The 24,659-nt window shown below is 50.7% G+C and overlaps 1 protein-coding gene across 3 annotated transcripts in view; it reads left to right on the top strand.

Moving 5' to 3' along the window:
• TG (thyroglobulin) overlaps positions 1 to 24,659 on the top strand; it is a 254,110-nt gene that overhangs the window by 55,697 nt on the left and 173,754 nt on the right. For all 3 annotated transcript variants that reach the window (XM_042973584.1, XM_042973582.1, XM_042973583.1), the window contains exons 23-27: positions 6,117 to 6,233; positions 6,792 to 6,907; positions 10,370 to 10,478; positions 15,347 to 15,538; positions 19,374 to 19,538. In XM_042973584.1, the coding sequence (XP_042829518.1) occupies positions 6,117 to 6,233; positions 6,792 to 6,907; positions 10,370 to 10,478; positions 15,347 to 15,538; positions 19,374 to 19,538 (699 nt within the window). The remainder of the gene's footprint in view (positions 1 to 6,116; positions 6,234 to 6,791; positions 6,908 to 10,369; positions 10,479 to 15,346; positions 15,539 to 19,373; positions 19,539 to 24,659) is intronic.

Below are 24,659 nucleotides of genomic sequence, written 5' to 3' on the forward strand. Positions count from 1 at the left end.
ATGGACTTACTACGTGCCAGGCCCCCTTGCGGAAATTTTAGACAGGCAGTCATGGGTGAACTTCACAGTGGGTCTGAGGGATAGATATTATCCCCAATTATTTAGCTGAGGAAACAGAGGCGTGAATGTCTACGTGACTCATTAGTCAGGATATAACATCCCTAGAACGTGAGCCAGCGTGTACCTGACCCCCAAACCCATTCTTTCCATGACACTGATCTGCTTCTACCTGGATTTATCTGCTTCCTCATTAAGCACACACCTGCACACATGCACACGCACACTTGTACACACACCTCACACGCACACACTTGCACACGTAGCCTATCTGCTCTCTAGGGAAGCGGGTGCAGCGAATCACATACAACACTCGAGAAAATCCAAGAGGGACATTTTCATTTTCTTTTTTAATGTTTATTTTTTGGGAGAGTGAGTGAGAGAGAAAGAGAGGGATAGAGAGAGAATCTCAAGCAGGCTCCGCACTGTCAGTGCAGAGCCGGATGTGGGGCTCGAACTCACGAGCTGTGAGATCAGGACCTGAGCCGCAACCAGGAGTCGGACGCTTAACCGACTGCGCCACCCAGGCGTCCTGAGACATTTTCATTTTCTAACGCTCAGAACAATCATTTCCTTCTCTGGCAAAGCGCTGAAGATTCTCAAGGACTTGTGTGTGTGTGTGTGTGTGTGCGTGTGTGCGCGTGTGTGTGTGTGTCCCTGTGGATAAACTGCAAATCCAAGGAGAGTCTAATTATTTTTTCCAATATTCCTTTTCTTGGGCAGAAACTGCAATCAGGGGAGTTAAAGCTGGAAGGTGCCTTAGGCCACAAGGCAGGCCGATCTTACCTGCCCATCACAAATGAGGGAGAGGCGGGGAGAGCCGTTTGCTAGGCCCTGGCGACTCTGGGCCATCTGGGATTAGCACAGGAGTGCTTGCATTTTCACTCCCCTCCTCTTTGCTTCCCTGTCACCTCCTCAGCTGCCAGGATTGTAATCTGCATTTCGCAAAGCCTTAGATCCTTTGTTCAGCCCCGAGTCCCCCCCCCCCCCCCCCAGAGCAGAAAGGACAGTGTCATCAGTAGCACCAGAAGCATTAATGAGGAAGAGCTTAGCCTTGCCAGCTTCCAGGATGCCTCCCCCAGGCTCTGGCTGATGAATAGCCTCCAGATTGGACCTTGGAGTCTTGGAGTCTCGGGCTTCTTATGCAAAGCTCGGAGGGAGTTTACTGCTCTCTCTCTGGATTTTCAGAAGGATTTCCATGTTAAGCTGGGTCCCCACTGGCATGTCAAAAGCCTCTTCTAGGAATCCAATCGGCTTGCTTTTGAGGGGAGCTTCTTCTTTGAGAGTGGAATTGCAGTCCTAATTTTGAGGCATTTATCTTCCAGAAAAAAAGCAAAGGGTATAGAGGTCAGCTGTATCCCTGGGGGAGACTGGTGCCCTTTCCACCCGCTTTGTCCGGGCCTGGGTTTCCCCCTACAGGGATTATGCTGTCACCTCCCCTACCTTGTCCTCTTGCCCCAGGGTGGCTCCCCCGCAGCCATTTTTCTGCAATGCTTTGCAACAATTATTCTAAAAGGCAATTCTGGGGGCACCTGAGTGGCTCAGTCAGCTAAGTGTCCGACTTCGGCTCAGGTCATGATCTCGTGGTTTGTGGGTTTGAGTCCCACCCACATTGGGCTGTCTCCTGTCAACACAGCCCACTTTGGATCTTCTCTCTCCCTCCCTCTCTGCGGCACTCTGTCTCTCTCTCTCTCTCTCTCTCTCTCAAAATTAAATAAACATTAAGAAGAATAAAAATAAAAGGCAATTCCGTTTATGCAATGCCCCTCTCCACCTTTCAGTGGTTCTACATTGCTCTCGGAGTTAAATAAAATTGCATACCTCACTCTCCTCTCCGGATTCTAGCCTCCTTTGGATAGTATAATATCATCGGATATTCAGATAATATCATCCTTTGGGGCTAGAGTGGTACCTTTCTGTTCTATTCCAGAGTGGCTGGTGCTTGTTGACAGAATGAATGAATTGCTGTTATTATCTGGGCCTGTTTGAAATTCCTTCCTAAATGTGATCAGGGAAGGGGACTCTCCTGCCACCAGAAGTCCTGTAGCCAGTTTCACAAGCCCTGGCACTTAGGCAGGTGTCCTTGTCGGGGGGGTGGGGGGGGGGCGGGCGGGCAAAGGGACTTGTCACTTACTGAATTGTTATATACCAGGTTTTCCACGTTCTTCTATTTAATCCCTGCAACCACACAACCGGGCTCTCAGAGATTGAAATGTGCCCCAGGACACAGGGCCGATGAGGGGTGGTGGCGAAAGGACTTGGACGGGGGCCGACTCCAGAGCCAGCACTGCCTGCCTTGTCTCTTCCTCGCGGTCCCCTCCATCTTCTCTATACTGCCTGCGGCAAACCCTTAGTTTACCTACGGAGTTAGTGGTTTACTCGCTGACCTTGGCCCCTGGAAATATTGTTTTTTTGTTTTTTTTTTTTAATTTTTTTTTTCAACGTTTTTAATTTATTTTTGGGACAGAGAGAGACAGAGCATGAACGGGGGAGGGGCAGAGAGAGAGGGAGACACAGAATCGGAAACAGGCTGCAGGCTCCGAGCCATCAGCCCAGAGCCTGATGCGGGGCTCGAACTCACGGACCGCGAGATCGTGACCTGGCTGAAGTCGGACGCTTAACCGACTGCGCCACCCAGGCGCCCCGGCCCCTGGAAATATTGTAAGCTCCCCTTCCTTTAATTCTAGACCCAGTTTTCTTTTTTTTTTTTTTTTTTTTTTTTAGTGCTCCGGTAATGGGGTGGGATTTTTATTTTTTTTTATTTTTTTTTTTCAATATATGAAATTTATTGTCAAATTGGTTTCCATACAACACCCAGTGCTCATCCCAAAAGGTGCCCTCCTCAATACCCATCACCCACCCTCCCCTCCCTCCCACCCCCCATCAACCCTCAGTTTGTTCTCAGTTTTTAACAGTCTCTTATGCTTTGGCTCTCTCCCACTCTAACCTCTTTTTTTTTTTTTTCTTCCCCTCCCCCATGGGTTTCTGTTACATTTCTCAGGATCCACATAAGAGTGAAACCATATGGTATCTGTCTTTCTCTGTATGGCTTATTTCACTTAGCATCACACTCTCCAGTTCCATCCACGTTGCCACAAAAGGCCAGATTTCATTCTTTCTCATTGCCATGTAGTATTCCACTGTGTATATAAACCACAATTTATTTATCCATTCATCAGTTGATGGATATTTAGGCTCTTTCCATAATTTGGCTATTGTTGAGAGTGCTGCTATAAACATTGGGGTACAAGTGCCCCTCTGCATCAGTACTCCTGTATCCCTTGGATAAATTCCTAGCAGTGCTATTGCTGGGTCATAGAGTAGGTCTATTTTTAATTTTCTGAGGAACCTCCACACTGCTTTCCAGAGCGGCTGCACCAGTTTGCATTCCCACCAACAGTGCAAGAGGGTTCCCGTTTCTCCACATCCTCTCCAGCATCTATAGTCTCCTGATTTGTTCATTTTGGCCACTCTGACTGGTGTGAGGTGATATCTGAGTGTGGTTTTGATTTGTATTTCCCTGATGAGGAGCGACGTTGAGCATCTTTTCATGTGCCTGTTGGCCATCCGGATGTCTTCTTTAGAGAAGTGTCTATTCATGTTTTCTGCCCATTTCCTCACTGGGTTATTTGTTTTTCGGGTGTGGAGTTTGGTGAGCTCTTTATAGATTTTGGATACTAGCCCTTTGTCTGATATGTCATTTGCAAATATCTTTTCCCATTCCATTGGTTGCCTTTTAGTTTTGTTGGTTGTTTCCTTTGCTGTGCAGAGCTTTTTATCTTCATAAGGTCCCAGTAATTCATTTTTGCTTTTAATTCCCTTGCCTTTGGGGATGTGTCGAGTAAGAGATTGCTACGGCTGAGGTCAGAGAGGTCTAGACCCAGTTTTCTAATACTGCTTTTCGTTGACCCGCACCAAAGATTCCATATCGCACGTCAGGTGCCCAGAGGTATCAGCTGCTGTTGGGGTGGTGTCGTCTCCATAGGGTTCTCTCCAGGTTTTCGGGCGTTGCGGTGGTCTTGGCAGTCATCTGTTCATCAGTGCATCCACCCAATAAACAAGAAACTCATGTTTCTGTCACAGTCCCAGCTAGGAGTGTTCACGTACTCCCAGAACATTGTCCTTGTCTTGGAAAGAGATGGACGCGTAGCCATGATCACATATAATGGCTCTCGTGTTGACCCTCTATGCTTTCCAAGACATTTGTAAATATCTGCTAAGTCAAAACTTGGCAGGTGGGAAATTGTACCAATAGAATGTCTAAAAATTTGCCAGCTAACTCCGTATTCTATGGAATTATTGGCAACTTAGTGCATGGATTGTTTCTGTTCTGTTTGGCAATGAGCTTCCTCACCGAATGCTCTAGTGTGAAGAGACCTTCATCCCTGAAGGGTCCCTTTTGCGGAAGCCAGCAGATTGTCTACCTGGAGTGCTAAAGTGACTGCGTTTTCAGCCTCTGGGAAGACTTCAGCTGGAAATTGAGAGACCTGTCAAGTTTTGTTTAGTCTCCTGCAATGTTGGGAGTATCTGTCCATGCCAGTTACACCTGAGGGACAAAGGGCTGAATATTGTGTGGTGTTTGCTGGACCGGAGCCTGCAGTCTCTACAAACAAGATAACCAAGGGGTGTAAACACAGGCAAAAGAGAGAAAGAGAGGAGAGCAGAGGAGTTGACTACGGGCCAAGCACATGAACTTGGCAACTTGAGTGATCAACACGGAAGGACTACCTTGTAAAATCAGAATTATTTTCTGCATCAGAATTTGTGAAGGTTTAAAACATGCTGTGTCTCTTATATTAGTATCCCCTTCTCCCGACTTTATCCCAAAAGCAATAAACTTTTTTTTCCCTGCATTTATTACGAAAACGGAAAAAAGGTTGCTGGGTGGTCTTGAATTTATTGACGTGATAAAAACCCATCTAGACACAGGTCTGTTTTATAAAGCAACAGATAAGTAAGAGAATGGGTGCTTTTGTACATTTAGAATTGTGTCTGCAAAAAATTAATACTGGTCTACTTTGAGGCTTGGTTTCTGAGAGTTATTTGCAAAACGCTGACACCTCTGGGCATTTTTGGTTTTGGAAATGAGTCTCATTCCCGGAGAGTTATCTGCAGTGCTTTTTTGCTGGGTCAAGAATGTGTTCCGCGTCTCATCGCCTTGAGATCTTATATTTATTTCTTCTCCCCTGTTTAGCTCCAGGAGCATGTGACTGTGTCATTCCTAGTGGAGAATTCAGGCGTGTTGATAGTAGCTAGAAAAACAGATGCTAGTATGTCACTTAAACACCTACTATCATGAAAACGCCTGAGCCACGTGTCACGTCTTCAGATTTACATGAACCCACATGTGCCTGTGTTATTTGTCTTTTAAAAGATAACTTACCTCTGGGGTGCCTGGGTGGCTCAGTCGGTTGAGCGTCTGACTTCGGCTCAGGTCATGATCTCGCAGTTCATGGGTTAGAGCCCCGTGTTGGGCTCTGTGCTAAAAGCTTGAAGCCTGGAGCCTGCTTTGGATTCTGTGTCTCCCTCTCTTTCTGCCCCTAACCCACTCGCATTCTGTCTCTGTCTCTCTCAAAAATAAACAAACATTAAAAAAAAAAAGATAACTTACCTCTTTCCAGAAAGAAGTAAAAATTGTTTTCTGGAAGGAAAACTTTCAATAGCATAATTATAAGAAAATTTGCACTCAAAGATCAAGACAGGAAAATATAAATTTAGATAGAATTTATATTGAATTCTTGAAAATATAAATTTAGATAGAATTTATATTGAAAATGAGTGGTAAGGACTAGCATAATATTAAAATTTCTCCTTACCTCCTGACAATGAGGTTGCAAAAGGAGACATGAAAATACATAGCTTTCTGCATCAGATATGAGGCAGCATGCTGGAACTATTTTCAAAGGGAATTCCTCTCCTAGGGACATTTGTGTGACCAAGCACTGTGAATGAGACAGGCACACAGACGTGATTTCTTGGCCTGGCACTCTTCCTGGCTTCTCTGTAGAGACGCCTTCTGCCTTTCAGAGTCCAATGTCATCATTCTGCTTTCCTTTCAGTGATGCAGAAATTTGAGAAGGCTCCAGAATCTAAGGTGACCTTCCGTGCGGATGTCACTGTGGCGGGCAGGTCCAGAGTCCCTGGTTCTGAGTCTCCACTGACACAATGCTTGACAGGTAAGGGGTGCTGGGGAGCCGGGCGTGTGGGAAAATACTCTGTGCTGACCTGGGAAAGACAAATCAAATAAAACCACTGAAACTGTAATGAGAAAATACACTTTCTCAAGACATTTGGTAAATGGGTCGATTCCCCAAGTGTATATTCAATTCGTAGTCTCACCTCAGAGTTTATAATGCATATACTACGTCCTGAGAACATGGCTGTGCTAAATGTAAGGGAGCAGAAATGACGGACATCGGTTCCTTGTAGAGTTATTTGTCCGGGTCAGGAGAGCCGTCTGTCTGTACCAATGTCATGGCCAGAAAGGGGTGATAACAGCAATGGTGTTTATCGAGCATGTATGTTTACAAGGATTATCTCATAACCCTACAGTCTCTGATGGTCATTGAAATCCATGTTACGGATGAGTGTGTGTGTGTGTGTGTATGTGTGTGTGTGTGTGTGTGTGTGTGTGTGTTGGGGTGTGTTGGGGGCAGTGGGGGGGGTATGTGTCCACCTGCCCTCAGCATCACCTGAGAGAGACAGGCACGCTGACTGTCCCATGGTGCTTGCAGACTGTGCGCTGGATGAAGCCTGCAGCTTCCTTGCAGTGTCCACAGCGGGGTCAGAAGTCTTGTGTGATTTCTATGCTTGGACAAATAACCACATGGCCTGCACGACGTCTGCTCAGGTGAGGCATGGCAGCTGTGTGGGGGTTCTGCGTCTCGCCCTTTCTGTGTCAGACATGCTCTGATTGAATGGACACCAGGCTGGTCAGGTGGTGGAATGAGACTGTCAGCGGCTGACCCCGTGTTGGGTCCATTTCTTCAAAGTGATGAGACTTGGGAAAAATCCCCCGGTGGACCAGTGATGGCTCAGGATGAAGCTGTCCCGAGGAGTGTCCGTCTGAGCAGAATCGTTTCCTAACAGATGGGTCAGAGGGATTGTCAATGAGCACTCCCTTCTGTTACCCACTGGCAGCTTGGGCACTGGGCTGGTGAAGGGACGTTGTCCAGAGCCCTAAGTCCCCTCTGTCTCTCTGAGTCCCGGACCCCAGCATTCCTTTCCATTGTAGAAGTAAAATATGATTATAGCTTAAGAAAGAAAAATGTTAAATATTAGTTAGAACCACATGAAATTGCTGTGTCTGTAGGTCAAAGCTGGCAATTTCACCGTTACTGTGAATTAGGACCGAAGGGTACGCTGGCTCCGAACCACATGCAAATCTCCATTTTTACCGTCCAGTTTTTCATGGAAACTTCCAGAAAATTTCTATATGTTTATGAGCATCTTGTTGTGTTTGCTTACGTGTTAATATCTTACACTACATCTTCTTTTCTACCTTGATTTTCTCACATAATGTTTAACTTTCTCCATCTTTAAAATGAACCTTGTTCTTTTTAATGGCAGCCTACCAGTCCATTCTGTGGATGCACGTAATTCATTTCACATTTTTAAAGGGCATGTCGATTTGTTAGCAGTTTTGCGACATCACTGACACGGGTGGATTGCCTGCCCTTAGCACATGCCCCTGTGCAGGTGTGTGAGTGTGTGTTCATAAGCAACATCGCAGGAAGGGGCTTGGAAGGTGGACCCCTGAATTTTAGGACTCCAGCCAGGTCTATATCTGCAGCATCTAGAGAGGAGGCAGGGAGGGGTCTTAGACTGAATCCCAAACCTTGTCCGTTTGGGGCTGTCAGGCCACGTGCACGTTCCTCACCTCAAACTCTTCATCTATAACACGGAGGCTTGACCTCGCAGGCTTCTGGTGAGGATTCGAGAAGCTAACACAAAACACACAGCAATGGAGGCAATGTTAAATCCCTTGAGTTTAAAGGTTAAAGCATGTTGGGGAGGATGGCCGTGCCTTTATTAGTTTTTTCACTATCATGGCCCAGACCTGCCTTCAGATGTATCAGGGGGACATGGGGGCCGGTGGGCGGGGAGGGAGGATAGGCTGGGACACTGGTGATAGTCGGCCAGGACCCGCTGGCATCAACGCTGTGGGACAGTACAGACTGGCTGCATTTAATTGCTGTCTGGGGTTTCCAAGTGCTGTCCCCTCACCTTGGCTGGTCCGAGTCAAAGCGACCCTACTAATGGGACACCTCTGTCCACACCTCCCAGAGACGCTTGGTGGTCGAGGGGCCTGAGGTCACAGTCAGTGACGGTGCTCCCTGGGCAGCTAGCTGCCAGGTCCCTGGGCATCTCTGATCTAAGGAAATTCTACTCCTCTCTCCCTCAGGGATCAGACCCGGCTTGCAGAATTATTAGTGATAGCAGAAGATAGCTGATAGCATCTATTGAGTGCTTACTAAGCACCTCGCATTCCTCTGAGCCAGAGTAGGAGATTATCAGTCGTTGGATCCTCCGATGCCCTGACAAGTATGGATTTTAGTCAATAAGAAATAAAACACTTCCTCATTAAAAAATAAAACTAAAAAAGCCGAAAAGGAATGAACTCTCCCCCAACTCCTTAGCCCACGAGAGACAGCCTCTCGCAGGAAGTGTTATTAGGAGGTGGCTCTGGAGCTTGGCTGCCCGGGTTTGGGTCCCAGCCCCACTGCTGACTTCCTGCCCTTCACCCCTTGGTTCCTCGGAGCCCTCACCTATGATGCAGGGTGGTAATGGCACCCCAGTTATCGTGAGGATTGAGTAAAGTCCTACGTGGAGAAGCTCACACGACAGTTTCTGCCGCAGAGTAAGAGCTCAGTGACTGTAATAGCTGTCACCACCGCTGTTAGTATTGTTAACGGGCAGGCAAGAAATGCCATCTCAGCCGTTCCAGGCTCCCCTGCAGGGCCCCGGGGCTCTCGGTGCTGTCCCGAGACACGGGGTCAGGTGTCGTCATTGATGGGGAGTGACCTGGCCGGTCTATGCTGCCCAGTGTTGCAGCCACAGGGCCAGGCTCCTCGGAGCCTTGTGTCTGGGTTAGGTGTGGGGTGTGCAAGGGACCCTTTACCAAGGCAGGAGCCCCTTGTTTGGGTCTAGGCTGCAGGTGTATCGTCCAACTCACACTCGCCCCACTGCCTCCAGGGGCGGGGGGCCCTGCAGTCTGGGACCTGCCACCCACACCCTTCTCAGGAGTGCAGGGCCCTTTCCCTCTCGGGGGCCCTGCTCCCCTCCCCAGGCCATCATCCCTCCACCGCACAGCCAGGAAACTCAGGCAACTCTGAGAGGGGGGCAGAACCCTGGGAAAAAACCACAAATTGATGAGAACAGATTTATCCTGCCACCCCCCCCGCCCCCCCAGCCCCAGCAGAAGTTCTGGAAACAGGCAGAAAGAGGGATCCGAGATTAGCGAGAATGGCAAGGCGTTTGGACGTCTGACCTCATTTCCAAGCTTACAAACCTTCCCTTGATCCTCACTGGACACGAGCTGTGCCCATAAGGATGCTTCTGCATCTGTCCTCTCCCGCCATTCCCCCTCTCGAGACTGACAGTCTCCAAGAACCACAGGCTCTAGTCCTCAAAACACCACAGAATTCTATTTATTTATTTATTTATTTATTTATTTATTTATTTATTTATTTATTTATTTATTTATTACGTTTGTTTATTTTTGAGTAGAGAGAGACAGAGCACAAGTGGGGGAGGGACAGAGAGAGAAGGAGACACAGAATCGGAAGCAGGCTCCAGGTTCCGAGCTGTCCGCACAGAGCCCCACACGGGGCACAAACTCCCAGACCGTGAGATCATGACCTGAGCTGAAGTCGGAGGCTTAACCGACAGAGCCACCAGGAGCCCCAAAACACCACAGAATTCTTTGTCGTCGTTTCTGCCTCTTACTTTGCTTAAAACCCCCTTCTTTTATTTCCAACTGATGAACTCTTACTCATACGTCAGTACCCCACCCAGATTCACTTTTGTTCTGGGAAAGTTTTCAAGCTCTCCTTTCTCAGTAGACTTACTCGTTCCCGCTTCTGTAATTACCTCCTCTTGACTTACATGTGTCTTTGCAGCTAACACTCTGGGCCGGAATTTTCTGCTTCCGCGTCGGTGTGCTCCAATAGATGGGGAGAGACTAATGGGCAGGAATTGTCTGTTTTTACCTTTGCAGCCCCAGCACCTAGCCACGGTCAGAGTTTGGTGAATGTTTGTGGAACTGCAGTGACCATCTCTGGATAATAATGCATCCTCTTTCCATCTCCAGCATCAAGACACCCTGGGGAACTCAGAGGCCACCGGCTTCGGGAGTCTTAGGTGCCAGGTGACAGTGAGGAACGGGACTCCTGACTCTCCGGCTGTGTATTTGAAAAAGGGTAGGTTGGCTGAGCTAGGTGGTTTGGGGCCTGGGTGGTTTAACTTGACACTCGTGCTTAGAGCCGCTTCCTGGCAGGGCGGGTTCAGGGAGGGGACCGCACTGTCGGGACGGGGAGGCTTCCTCCGTAGGTGAGGAACTAAGTCACAGAGCAGACACAAGGGGTGTCGATGAGCGATGAGTGGGGAGCATCCCCAGCAGGGGTGTGGACTCCGAGCTCCCTGCAGCTGCCCCTCTCACGCCTTCCCTTCCCGTTGGTCTCCACCCTCCCCAGAAGTTACCAGACCTTCTCACAAGGGTCCAAAACCTCCAAGGACTGTCTCCCTCACCAACCGGGGCCTCCTACAGCTGCAGGCGCATGCATATTACCTGGAGGGCTCATAAAAATGCAGATGCTGAGTCAGTAATTCTGCCTTTCAAATAAGCTCTCGGGGAGGCCTGGTCCTCCGGCCGTAGCAAGGGCATATCCTCTCAGTTTACAGCTCACTTCCCTAGACTTGTTACATCCACCTTCATAGAAATTCTTTGAGGAAAGCGAAACAGGGATCATAGCCCCTGTTTTACAGATGAGGAGACTGAGGCTCAGAGAGATTAAAAGAGTTCCACAAGGTCTTACTGTTAATCAGTTGGGGAAGTGGGTGAGACCCCAAGTGTGTCTGAATTCCCCTATGTGGCTTCACAGAGCGGGGACAGGGAAGCCCGCCCTCTTCTGCCCTGTCCTGCTCGCCTCCATCAGGGCCAAGAGAGGCTGGGAGCCCTGGGCCACAGCTAGGCTCCCCATGAGCTGCGGCGCATGGCTGGTCCCTGCTCCCCGGGCCCTCCCTCACTCGGTTAAGGGTGAGGGCGCTGGAGCTCGCCTGCCTGGGCTGACCCCACTCTGCCACCTACTAGCTGTGGCCAAGGTCCTTGACGTTCTGGGCCTCCAGTTCTCCGGTGGCAGAGGAGGAGTCACAAGTGAAGCAAGGAGATTGGAAGGTTGGGGTGAGGTGACCTGTGCTGGTAGAGCATGGTCCATAGCAGGTGCAGATTTCTCAGACCGACTTTGTTCTTGCTGACACGTTTCCTGATGACCCGAGGTAAGGGCACAAACCAGAAGGCGGCCCAGGGGGCCTGACTGAGGATCTGGGGGTGGACTGGGGAGCGGCAGGCCTGCCATTCTCACAGATCCGTAGCTCAGGTGGCCTGGCTCCCAGCAGCTTCAGACTTGTGCAACGTGGAGACGATGCCACAGTCCGGACCCAAGGCCTCGGCTGGCCTCGCACGGTCTGCAGCCCATGGCAGAGACAAGTGCGTGTGGCTTTTTGCCTCTGGCCCTTCCTTCGCCTAATGCCTCCGTCCTGTCTTAGGGGAGGGCTCCCTGGGAGAGTGGAGTTCAGCAGAGCTGAGATTTCTCTCATCTGTGGCCAGGGGGGACTAGAATTCCTGCCCCAGTGTTTATTCCAATTATTTTTTTTTATCCATTACAAAAAATAACAGCACATAGAGACTTTATTTTTGTCTAAAAAGGACAACCAAAATAAAACAAGTAACCCCTCCCCAAAATGTTCTTTAAAACCAACCCTTGGAGTTTCATCACATTTTTTTTTAATGTGATTGTATTTCTTTCTAAGTGTTTGTTCTTATTTTTTTTCTCCTCATCTCCGATTGCAAGGGAAACGGAGACTCTTCCTTGTTGCCAAACTAAATCAGTGTGTTTCTTGCTTTTTTTGTTTTGTTTTGTTTTACTTTTTTTATGTTTATTTATTTTTTTTTTTGAGAGAGAGAGAGAGACAGAGCATGAGTGGGGGAGAGGCAGAGAGAGAGGGAGACATAGAATCTGAAACAGGCTCCAGGCTCTGAGCTGTCAGCACAGAGCCCGACGTGGGGCTCGAACTCACAAACCGCGAGATCACGACCTGAGCCGAAGTCGGACGTTTAACCGACTGAGCCACCCAGGAGCCCCCTACTTTTTTTTTTTTTTGAAGCAGGAAATGCACAGACAGGTGTTCTGCTTCCTAGGAGAGCAAACACAGAAGGGATGTTCAGCAACTTCTTTAGTTTGCGTGCTGTAAAGGGCGTAAGATGTCACAGCTGAGGAGGGATATACGTGGCTTTTGAAAGCCTCCCGTGTCAGTGGTGCCTAGTAGGTAGGCAAGCACATCTATTCACACACCTGACCCTAAGCGACCTGGAAGACGGGACACCTCGGTCCATCTCCCAGTACCATTCTGTCTCCGTGCACCTAAGAGCTGTGGCTGGGAACGTGGGGGAGAAGCCATGTGATCTTTCAGAATCGAAGGAAGACAGTGCTCAGAGGTTCCTTCTAGATGGCCTAGCCCAACTCCCTAGTTTCACAGAAGAGGTCTAGAAAGAGGAAGCACCTTGCCCCTGTGTCAGGGTGGAACCTGGGACTTCAGGGCATGACCTCTTCCAGCTCTGAGACTTCCCCCAGACCTGCTCTGTTGTCTAGGACTCGACCTCGTGTGGACCAGCTCGGCACTGGCACTTTTCATAAATATTTACTGAGGCGGGATATGTACTTTGGCAGGCACTGTGGACGCAGCTGTGAACAAAACAGACAGAATGACTGGGGAAGGAATCGATCCAGCAATAAGATCATTTCCGAGGGTTCTAAGCGCTTTCGTGAAAATAAAACAGGGCACTGGGTCAAGACAGACACGGACATGGGCTACTAGGGCGGTCAGGTTCACGGAGACAGGAAGTAGAACAGTGGTTACGAGGGACGGGGGAGGGGATGGACGGTCAGTGTTGGATGGGTGCAGAGTTTCATTTTGGGCTGAGGCAAAATAATAGAGACGCATGGGAGTGATGATTGCACAACAGTGTGAAGGTACGAATGCCATCGAAGTATCCACTTAAGATGGTTACAACGGTCAATCTTATGTGACATATATTTTATGACAACTTAAAGAGGAAATGAAAGAAAAACGTTAATTGCTAGAGGTTGGCCAGGGAAGGAGCCTCGGGGGAGAGGACGTTGGAACGGAGACCTGAGGCGGAAGGAAGAAGAGGCACTTACATGAAGACCTCAGGGCAGGAGGTCCCCGGCGCCGGGCAATGTGGTGGATACCAGGGGTGGGGCTGAGAGATGGCCCTACAGTCCAGGGCTACGGTCCCATGGAGCTTTCTTCAGTGATGAGCATGTTCTATAAACCCTTGCTGTCCAAAATGGCCACACGTGGCCACCGGCACTTGGAATGTGGCTACTGCAACATGACTTTTGGAGAACTGAAATAGACATTTAAATAGTCACGTATGGCCGGCGGCTATAGGGTTGGCCAGCAGGGAATGGCTCTGGGGAGTCTCAAGCCGGTTACGGAAGCAGACACTGTCTCGAGTAGCTTAAATACGGGGTGAAGGATGACGGAGCCTTGAGATCTAGGGAGGGAGAAACGAATTCTAACTGTAAAAATCAGGGAGATGGGGCCTTGAAATGAGGCTGGGTTTTGGTGACAAGGATGGGGCTGGGGCTTTTCAGGCTCAGCCAGTGACAGGGCGGTCAGGCAGAAGGGGCGGAGTGAAGCAATGTGAGGGGGCAGAAGATGTGGCCTTCTGGAGACCTGGAAAATGCTGAGCATCAGCCAAGTGGCAGACCCGTTGCTCAACCCGTTTATGTATGGTCTATCTTTTTATCCCCTCAACATCCAGGAGGATGACACGCTGTCATCCCCATTGTACAGAAGGGGAAGCTGAGGCTCTGAGGTGCCACAAGGATTTGCACCCAAATCTGTCTCATTCCAAGGCTTGTGCTCCTGGGTTCCTCACTCTGAGCCTCTCCACTACTTCCGGGGGCCTGAGTCGGTTAAGTCCTGGTGAACAGCAGGGTGGAAGGGAGGTCAGGATGAGGAAGGCCTTCCGTCTGCCACCCACCAGCTGTGTAAACCCAGGCAGGACCATTCACTCGTTCAGGCTCTCTTGCCTCACATGTGAAAGGGACATAATAATAGGATAGACATTTTGGCCGTAGATCTATATATATCCCTCCCTGAAAAATCTCGTCTTTGCACAATGATGCTCTCAAAATAACAGGGCTTATGGGAAAACTGGAGTGAGGGACAGGCAAAACCCAAACCTTGCCATTTTTAGCTGAGGACTGACAGAAGCTATCACAATCCTATTTAAAATGCTAGCACAATTTTTAAAAAGACGTCGAATCCATCGCAGAGCGACGCCTCAGTAAATGCTAGAAGAGCCACGTAGCCTGATGTGGGAGGGAGGAGGGAAGGGGGGAGTCTGCCGAGTTAGGGAGGGGAGAATTGGAATTGTCGCTTCGGAGGCAGAGACGGTGGCCAGAGGAAGAACGTTGGCCAGTAGGCGCTGCGTACCCTACCGTGTTTCTTGCAGCCGCGCTCCGCTGTGTTTGCGTGTGCTGTATGCACCTGCCGTTTGACGTGCCGGGAAAACCGTAGATCGACCGGTGTGACTTCAGCGTCACAGCTTCTCGCCCGGCCCGAGCTGGAAGCACAGAAGCGCGTGTGGTAGCGGGCAGGGCACGCTGAACCTCACCCGTAGGGCAGTGAAGACGAAGTGAGGTCGCGAAGGCAAATCACGTGTCACGGTGTCTGTGTGCACAGTTGGAGCTCAATAAATGTTTGCTGGTAATGGTAGAAACAATAATAGGTGTCACTTCTCCGCGCATCCCCTCTAGCGCTTCCAAGATGTGAGGGGCGTCTGTCCAGGTCTGCTGGGCTCCCCCTCCTTCACGCATGGGAAATCCAGAAGTTTCGCGGCGCAGAGAGCGTCGCATCTTGGACTCGATGCTGCCCCGGGCCCAAACGGAGGGTCCGTTGTCACGTGACCCGTAAACCGTGGCGGACTCCGAACTGTTTTCAGATCTTTGAAAAAAACTTTTCTCTGCCTTTTCCCCAGGCCAAGAATTCACCACAACAAGCCGGAAGAGCTTCAAGCCAACGGGCTTCCAAAACGCGCTCTCTGGAACCTACGGGGCCGTCGTGTTCTCAGCCTCGGGAGCCGATCTGACCGGGGCTCATCTCTTCTGTCTTCTGGCGTGCGACCGTGATTCGTGCTGTGATGGCTTCATCCTTGCGCAGGTCCAAGGAGGTAACTAATGTGGCAGTGAGGACGGGGGCCCTCCGGTGCCAGGACCCGGGGTCTGACAGGAATACGCAGGGTCGTGGAAGCCAGGATATACAACGTGGAGACGGCGTGGGGAGTCATAACACGAGGTGACCGCTTAGCTTAGGCAGACCCGCGGGCTTCAGTAGAGGTGGTTTTGATTCGAGGAATAATTGTAAGCCTTTGAAAGTATTTTTTTAAAATTAAAAACAATGTTTTTTTGAGAGAGAGTGTGAGTGGGGGAGGGACAGAGAGAGAGAGAGAGAGAGAGAGAGAGAGAGGGAGACACTCTGAATCCGAAGCAGGCTCCAGGCTCTGAGCTGTCAGCACAGAGCCCGATGCGGGGCTCGAACCCATGAACTGTGAGATCATGACCTGAGTTGAAGTCGGACGCTTCACAAACTGAGCCACCCAGGTGCCCCGCTAATGACAGTGTGAAGGAAAGGAATGCCATGATCAGATACGAATTTTGACACTTTGTCTTGAGAAGGTGATAGATGGGGAGTTGGACTAGATGTGGAGTTCGGTGAGGAGTTACACCCTGCCGTCCAGGTGAGAGGGGGTAGCTTGGGCTGAGGGGACAGCAGTGGAGATGAAGAAAAGGGGACAGATTCAAGGTATCAATAGCAGGCAAACCGACAGGACTTTGGACATGAGTATTGAGGACCATTCTTGGCTCTCCAACTTGCTCGCCTAGATAGCTTGCTTGTGCAGTGAATGATGGGAGATGTTGGGTTTGGTAACGGGAGACAGATTTGGGAAGGTCATGAATCCATTTACACTGTGCTAGGTTTGAAACGCCTTTAAGACAGTCACAAGGTGGGACTGAGCTTTTGGGGACGAAGATCCAAAGCTCAGAGGGGGAGTCAGGGCGGGAGACGGAAAGGCGTGCGTCCCCGGTGTCGAGGAGGTATCAGAACCGTGGGTATGGGTGGGATTTCCTTGGAGGCGGGCCCGGGGTGTGAGAAGATCAAGGGTGATGGGGGCCGATCCCTGGTGAACACCTACATGATGGGGAGAACCTTCGAAGAAGACGGAGAACTAGCGGCCAGACGGCAGGGAAGAGACCCAGGAGGGTGGTGCCTCACGGAAGCCGTGGTGCAGAGGGGTGACCCGTGGAGGAGTTTTGTCAACAGACTTGAATGCTGCCCCGGGGTTCACACAGGGTGTTTGCTGAAAACGCTGAGGTTAGCTCCCTGCGGTCTGCGGGGGCCGAACAAGAAAGTGTCGCAGTGGTAGGGCAGGAGCCTGGACTGGACCAAGTTAGATTCTAAAATTCCTTTTAGGCCTGATGCTCTGTGATTACATGACGTGCATTCGTGTTAGTGTTGAGGTAAGCAAAAGTATATGCAGAGACAGAGAGATTAAACCCACACAGACACGTGTAAGCATGGACGTGTGTGTCAGCGCGTGTATGTGGGAAACACTGCGGTTCAAATCAAGGATGCCTTCTGCCTTCTTTTCCGAGGATACCACAATTTCCCCAGATGCTCCATTACTCACCCACCCATATGGTTTTTCAAGTCGGAAGGTTCGTTTCGCTTTCCTTAGAATCCTATATGGAAGAATTATTGTGTTCCATGGAACAGTGAGCCCACAAAATCCTTTTTTCCATGACATTTCTGGCTAGCAGCTCGCTTGCTTTTTCCTCCAAGCGTAACCTGTGATCCGTGATTTATGCCCAGCTGACCGACCACCTCACAGCGCCTCGAGTTAAGCTCTCCTCGAGACACACATAAAACATCAAGGCAGATGTTTTCCCCAGTCTTGCCCGACGGGCAGATTTGGAGCTTTAAATTATGAAAGCGCTGGCTGGGTCTGCCGATGGCCAGGAACAGAATCCTGCTACCGCGGTCTGGAAAGTCATTTAACTTTCTGGTGGATTCCCCCCTTCCCCCTGCCTCAGTGGCTTTGTTTCCACTGACTAGTAAGGACAATTCGTGAGGCTTCTGTACCTACATGTCAGTGGGGGCTTCTTGGAAGCGGGGCTCAGAGGGCCTCGTGCGGCTCATGGTACACGGGCGTGTACCCGAAGCGGGCAGTGTGTGACCAGCAAAGGGACTTCCAGTCTCTAGCTGGCACCCATGTCTCAGACACACGGAGATCTCGTTGACACTTTAGCACTAAAGGACAAAGCCGCGTGGGTTTCGCTTTCCAAGGTCTGGAGCAGAAGGAAAAATCTACCCGCCTCTTGTTTAATCCCATGAGTCTGCGTCTTGGCTTGTGAGAGGACGGCCCTAGTGCTCAGACTTCCTCTGGGCCCTCAGCGGGCTCCTCCCGGCCCCCACTGAGGTCCCAGGCCCTCGCTGCCGGCTGGCTATTCCTCAGTAGCTAGCAAAACCAGTCCCCTTTCCCATGCCTCTGCTTCCTCATCTGTGGAATGAACTGGGCTAAGGAGGCGAGGGTTTCTAGAATCCATCCGTGCACCAGAATCACCTGTGGTGTTGTTTACAAATGCTAATGCCCAAATGTCACCACCTCCCACCCCTCCAAGACCTACAACCTACCTACCCACCTACAGAGTCAGAAACCCTGTGGTTGGTGCTGAGGAACGAGCATTTTCAGAACTCTCCCTGTGCTGTCGATCGGATCGGTCGAAGCCCCCTGGTTTGAGAACCACCAGTCAGAGGGCCTCGAAGGTGGTGTTTTACCCAGAGGGGCTCGTGCTGTTCTTGCTGCTGCTGATTTTTTGGCAACTGCAGGTTAAAAGTGGCCAGTGGTGGGGGGGGGGGGAGGACAGGACATCAAATTCATAAGGCAGGCGTCTGAGGCATCTACTTTGGGGAAATTTGGTGACAGATGAGTTAGAAATGCTATCTGGCTTTGGGTAGAAATGAGGATAAGGAGGGGAATGGCATTATGGAATGAGTATTTCCTTTTTTTTTTTTTTTTCAGGAGAATCTTAACAACTATACTACCTAATGGGATTATTTATCAAAATGATATATAGGGGCACCTGGGTGGCTCCGTTAAGTGTCTCTTGAATTCGGCTCTGGTCACGATCTCACGGTTCATGGGACTGAGCCCCACGTCTGGCTCTGCACTGACAGCACAGAGCCTGCTTGGGATTCTCTCTCTGTCTCTCTCTTTCTCTTTCTCTGCTCCTCTCCTGCTCATGTGCTCACTCTCTCCCTCAAAATAAATAAATAGACATTAAAAAAATAAAACTTCGGATATTTATATATTCAAGACAAAATGGTCTGGTGCCTCCCCTAGTTAGAGATATCTCCCTGTATGTCCCGGACACGCGGGCACACAGCCTGTGCTTGAATGCCTCCGGAGACGAGGAGCTCGCTTCCTAATAGGGAAGTTTGTGCTGTTGGTGCAGGGCTCTTGGTTTTTCATAGTTCCTTAGTTTGAATCTGAGTCCCTTCAAGGTTGATGCGTGTGTGTGCGTGTGTGTATGTGAGGGGTGGCGGGGGGCTGCTGTTTATTTGCTCCAGGTCTGAAAAAAGCTCTGCATGCGGTGGGGGTAGAGGAGGAGGACAGAGGATTCTGGCACCGAGACCCCCAGTGGTGTTGAGGTGTCGTCACTGCTGCTGACCCACGAAGAAGGCCTCTGACGCACAAGGAAAGTTCGGCAGTCGCACTGGTGGCTCTTCCTTGGGGAATTTGCCCCTGTGGCAACTGCAGGCCTATCAGGGAAAAGTAACCCAGTTGAAGACCAGGCTCCTGAGTTCCAGGGTCCCTCTGTGCTCCCGAGGAATTGTTACCTGTCCCCATCCTCCAAGCCTCTCGGGGCACAGACGTGAGTCCCTGGGGGCGGGGGCCCTTCCTGTCTCTATCACGTCAGCCTCTCTTCCCTCTCGTGACTCTGCAGGCCCCCTCATCTGCGGGTTGCTGAGCTCCCCCGACGTCCTGCTTTGCAACGTCAAAGACTGGAGGGACCCCACGGAAGCCCGGGCTAATGCCACGTGTCCTGGTGTGACATACGACCAGGGGAGCCGCCCGGCGACACTGCGGCTGGGAGGCCAGGAGTTCGAGAGTAAGTCTCCGCCTTCGGCTTACGTTCCTTCAGAAGGAATTTTCCTCAGCAGCCAGGTCCGCCGCCCCTCCCCTGAGAGCCCTCCTTGTACCCTCAGAAATTTCTCCTTCTGAAAAGAAACTGGACCAAAGATGCTGCATAAAACTCGCAGACCCCAGGGTGGCTGGAGGGGGGGGCTGGCTCCGCCGGGAGGCTACCCTGTTGCAGGTGGTCCCGGTACCAGCCACACTGCCCATTCTAATTACAGGGGTGCAAGAGACTGTGTCCCCTCCCCCCCCCCCACATGGGCTCCATTGACAGAAATCACCATCCGGCCCGTGCCTTCCTCTTCTTTCTTTCAGAAGCTCTTCCAACCTTTCCCACAAGCCTAGAAGCCTTAGATCTAGAAGTCGCTCTGAGATCATTTGCCCGCCCCCTCATCTCACAGGGATAGGCATTAGCGAGGCGGCCAGTCAGATCTCCTCTCTGCCCGCCCCAGCCCTGCCCTCTCGGCAGGTGTCCCTCAGGGAAGAGTCCTGAGCTGGAGACTGACCACAGCAGCAAGACTCAGTGCGGTCAGGACCGGCGGGCTCAGCATCACCAGAAGCTCCTTAGAAACACAAGTTCTCAGGTCCCGGCCCGGACCCCCTGGGTGGCCCCAGGAGTCTGTTCTAACCGGCTGTCTAGGATCATGCTATGCCTGCTGAGTTTGAGAAGCGGGAGAAGCACTGACGAGGTGGCCTGGGAGCTTCCTTCCGACCCGAACAGTCGGAGTTTATAGTGAGAACAGGGCCCAGGGATCCCTCGCTCCCGGTTCCTCTGTGAGGTTGGTGGCAGCCTGGCTCCCTCTCTGTTTTCCTGCCAGCACGTGGTCCCAGCCCGCCCTCTGCGACGGGAGGGGTGAAAGCCGCGCGGGTGTCGGCTGGACAGGGCGGGGAAGGGGCTGCGGGGAGGTCAGAGAGCCCTTGGAGATTCCTGTCTCTGCAGGACGTGGCGGCCACCGTCTCCTGCCTCCAGGGGAAGCCTGCAGGACCTGTTGCTCAGTGGACGGCAGCTCTTGGGGTTCTAGTGGCAGACAGCTTGCCACCTCCTCCAGCCGCCCTCCCTGACTACCCTGTAGAGTTTGTTGCTTCCTCCGCCGCAGAGCATGACACACAGTTTACGAATCCCTCTGTCGGGCAGTGCGGGGGGCCGTGCGGGGGGCAGTGCCCTGCAGGTGTGCCTCTGCCTGTCCACGGGTCTCACTTGCCAGCCGGGAGTGTGCCTGTGGTGGTGAATCCCAGCTTGGGACCCCGCGTGTGTGACCTGGGGCCGGTCAGTAAAGGTCTTCAGGCCTGATGGCTTGTCTACAAAATGGGGTGAGGACAGGACCCGTCTCCCCGGGCTGCGGTGATGGCGGAAAGGAAGATATTGGCGGTAATCACAGACGCGTCTCCCGTCGTGCGTGCGATGAGCCAGCCCCTGCTCTAAGGCCCCGGCCACTGCTAAGGCACGTACCCCCCACACGGTGCTTGTGGGGAGGCACTGTTACCAAGGCTCCCCGTTTTACAGCTGAAGAAACTGAGGCACACAGAAAGCGAAGCCTTCTTAAGGGCTCAGGACTTCCAAGTAGAAGGGCGGGGACCCGACACGAGGTGATGTGGTTCTAAAGCTGATGGGCTTGCCCACTTCTCTGTAGTGGATGCTTCGGATAATACACCTGTTTGAGGACTTTGTAGGGTGTCTGACACTTAGTACTGATATTAGATACTATTATTATCATTCTTAAAGTTGTCACTGCGTTTTGCTATTTTAAAGACCTGGGCCGTGTCTTACTAATTTCTGGATCCACAGCATCAAGCATAAAACGTAGAGAATATACATAACACCTGTGGAGTGACTATTTACCAAAGCCTGAACAAAAAATATTGCCTGATTAGGTGGGATTCCATGAGGCTTAGTTTTTTGGGGGGTAAATAAAGTCAAGTAACTTATTTATATGATAGACAGTGAACATATGGTACCCATTATTCTGAGAGGTAGCCCAGGGTGAAAACAAGCATTTGAAGAGAGACGTATGATATGTTTATGGGCAGTAACTCCAGAGGGAATTGCTTACCATGGAGCATGTGCTTGGTGTGTGCCCAAGAAATAAAGAATGTGTCCTTGTCTGGCCTCCCTGAGAAGGAGTGATTACCAAATGACTTTTGAAGTTTCGGGTTCTTTCAGTGCTCTGTGTGTCTGTGTGTATTTTGAGGTGTGGGCAAAGGTTTCTTTTTTGTTTAATATTTTTCATGGTTTTTTTTTTTTGAAAGAGAGAGAGCTTGAGTGGGGGAGGGGCAGACAGAGGGAAAGAGAGGATCTGACGTGGGCTCCGAACAAACAGTAATGAGGGGCTCGAACTCACGAGCTGTGAGATCATGACCTGAGTCGAAGTCGGACGCTCAACCGACTGAGCCACCCAGGCGCCCCTGATGTGGGCAAAGTTTTTCTTTTTTTTTTTAAGTTTATTTATTTATTTTGAGAGGGAGAGACAGAGAGAAAGAGAGAACACCAGCAAGGGATGGACAGAGAGAGGGAGAGGAAGAGGGAGAGAGAGAATCTTAACCAGGCTCCGCACAGTCAGTGTGGGGCTTGAACCCAGGAACCACAAGACCATGACCTGAGCCAAAGTCGGACGCTTAACCGACTGAGCCACCCAGGCACCCGTGGTGTGGGCTAAGTTTTACGAAGGGTGTGCTTGGATGGGGATTTCAGGCACCCTGAGGTATATTCATGATGTTCCAAATTAAGAGTTGCCTTATTGCGCAGACGGATCAGGAGGCCCTCTCCAACTGGGAACAACAGGGCACAAATCTTCCTGTCGTGGTAATTGGTCACTCTAAGTACAATTAATCCCTGGGAAAAGAAATGAGATTTAAGTTCTTACTAAGATGTGAATAGCTGATAGATTCCCTTTTCTAAGAACAGATATTGATAGAAGGAAAGAGGAGTGAGGATTCCATGGATCCAGACGGCAGCAGGGGAGGCCACAGAAAGGATCGAAAGCACATGGGAAGGAGCTGGGGACAATCAAGACGAGCTCTGCCCCTCTCAGCCCCTGCCTTCCCATTTAGCCATTGGTTAGATGGTCTCGGCAATACACACTCTGGAATTAGACCCCGGATTCAAATCCCAGTGTGGCTGCCTATGCTCATTGTATGACCTTTCTGGGCCTTGGCTTTCCTGGTTATAAAGTGCAGATAATGATGACTTTGGGCTCTTAGGGGGGTTGGAAGGATTAAGGGAGGAGTGTGCGATGAGGCCCTGGAGTGATGCTCGCAGCGAGGTGGGCACTCAGTAGATACTAGAGATTATGGAGCAGTGGCCTGCCCTGAAAATACTGGACACGAATTCTGCTTTTCTCCTCCAGCTCCGCGGCCTCGCTCGAATACACATTAACCTCTCCTAGCCTCAGTGTCTCCATCTGTAAAATGGGGGTATGCTTTTTTGTATGTTACGGAGTGAAGTGCTCATATTCCCTCTAGGCCATAGTTGAAGGCATTGCTTTCTGAACCTCAAGTCGCGGGTCCCCTGACGGCACATCCCGCAGAGGCACCCTGTGGGACTTCTGGTCTGGACGTCCGCTTTCATCCGTCAGCTCGCGGGTCCTTCGAGGGGGCTGGTTCAACAGCTGGCCTGGTTAATGGAGAATCAGCCTTGACGTGTATAAGCGAATCGATTGCCATTTGTGGGAAATTGTAACCCAGTGGAATACACTGAATCAAACGGGAAGCACGTCAGAATCCGTGTTGCGTTTTGCAAAACGCTTTCACACCGAGCTGCTCACTGATGCTTTTGACACTTGGGGGAGGCAGCTGGTTGCCTCACAGTTGTACCCACGAGAGTGCAGTCACAGCTGTGATGTGGCGTCTTAAGGAAACTGTCACTGCTGGCACCTGCACCTTAAACTTGGGAGACCCGGGCTATCAGCGAAAGCTCTCCCCACCGCCCCCTTGGTGCCACTTGCTTGGGTTACTTGAGTGATTCCAGCAAATTCAGGAGTCCAGTGATGAAGAATGTTGGTCCTCGGCCATCTCTCTGGGCTTGTCTCCTCCAGACATTGGGTCATTAATGTCAGCTCCCTGCATGTTCTACTTTGAGGATTATTCAAAAAAAATTTTTTTAATGTTTCTTCATTTTTGAGAGAGAGAGAGAGAGAGAGAGAGAGAGAGAGAGAGAGAGAAGCGAGCATGAGCGGGGGAGGGACAGAGAGAGGGAGACAGACAGACAGAATCTGAAGCAGGCTCCAGAATCTGAGCCTGACGCGGGGTTCCGACCCATGAACCGTGAGATCATGACCTGAGCTGAAGTCGGACGGCCAGCCGACTGAGCCCCCCGGGCGCCCCCAGAATGCCTCTTTAGCATGTTTCTCTTCATTTGCTAAGCCAAACAAATATCAGTTCACATCAAACAAATACACCCACAAAAAAACTCACAAATTACGGAGAGGCCGTTTTATCCAATACGAAGGCCCAGTGCTTTTCCTGGTTGTGAGGTTTCTCTTTCCCATCATCAGATTTCTGTTTAAACATCTCCCTCAAGATCAGAACCCACCCACGGTCGGCATCTCCCGCGTTGCCAGTGGGCATCTCTGGATGTTTCAAGTACTTGGTGCTGGCTGGGTCCATCTTCCCTTTTCTAAGAGGAAAGTCTTGGAAAGCTCTGGAATGGCTTATGGTTCCTTTCTCACAATGTCTTGAAGTGCAAATGAATGAGAATAGGCAGATTAAATGTCCCCTAATGTCCACAGAGACTTGACATTTGACAGGAAAACACAGGCCTTGACAGAACACCCCGGGTTTATCCTGAATCCCAAAGGCTTCATGCTTTGGGCAATGGTGAGGCTCAGGCCGATGGCTGGCGTCCCCTTCGCAGGAGTCTGTTTTGTATCAGTGATTGCTATTGTCTCGGGGTGCCGGGAGCTTGGTGGAAAAACTTAACAGTGCATCTGTGATGCTCTTTGTCACCAAATGCATTTGGAGTTGATGTCTGATGAGCATCTATAAATAGGCTGACCCTCCTAGTTATTTACAGGAGCTGTCATGTGCTTAGCACTAAGCAGAGCCTGAGACAAGGATTCGAGAGTGCGGTTTGTTTAGGAGGCGCAAAGAATATACGGTG

Source organism: Panthera tigris, chromosome F2 (assembly GCF_018350195.1).
Source record: "Panthera tigris isolate Pti1 chromosome F2, P.tigris_Pti1_mat1.1, whole genome shotgun sequence".
Classification (NCBI taxonomy): Eukaryota; Metazoa; Chordata; class Mammalia; order Carnivora; family Felidae; genus Panthera; species Panthera tigris.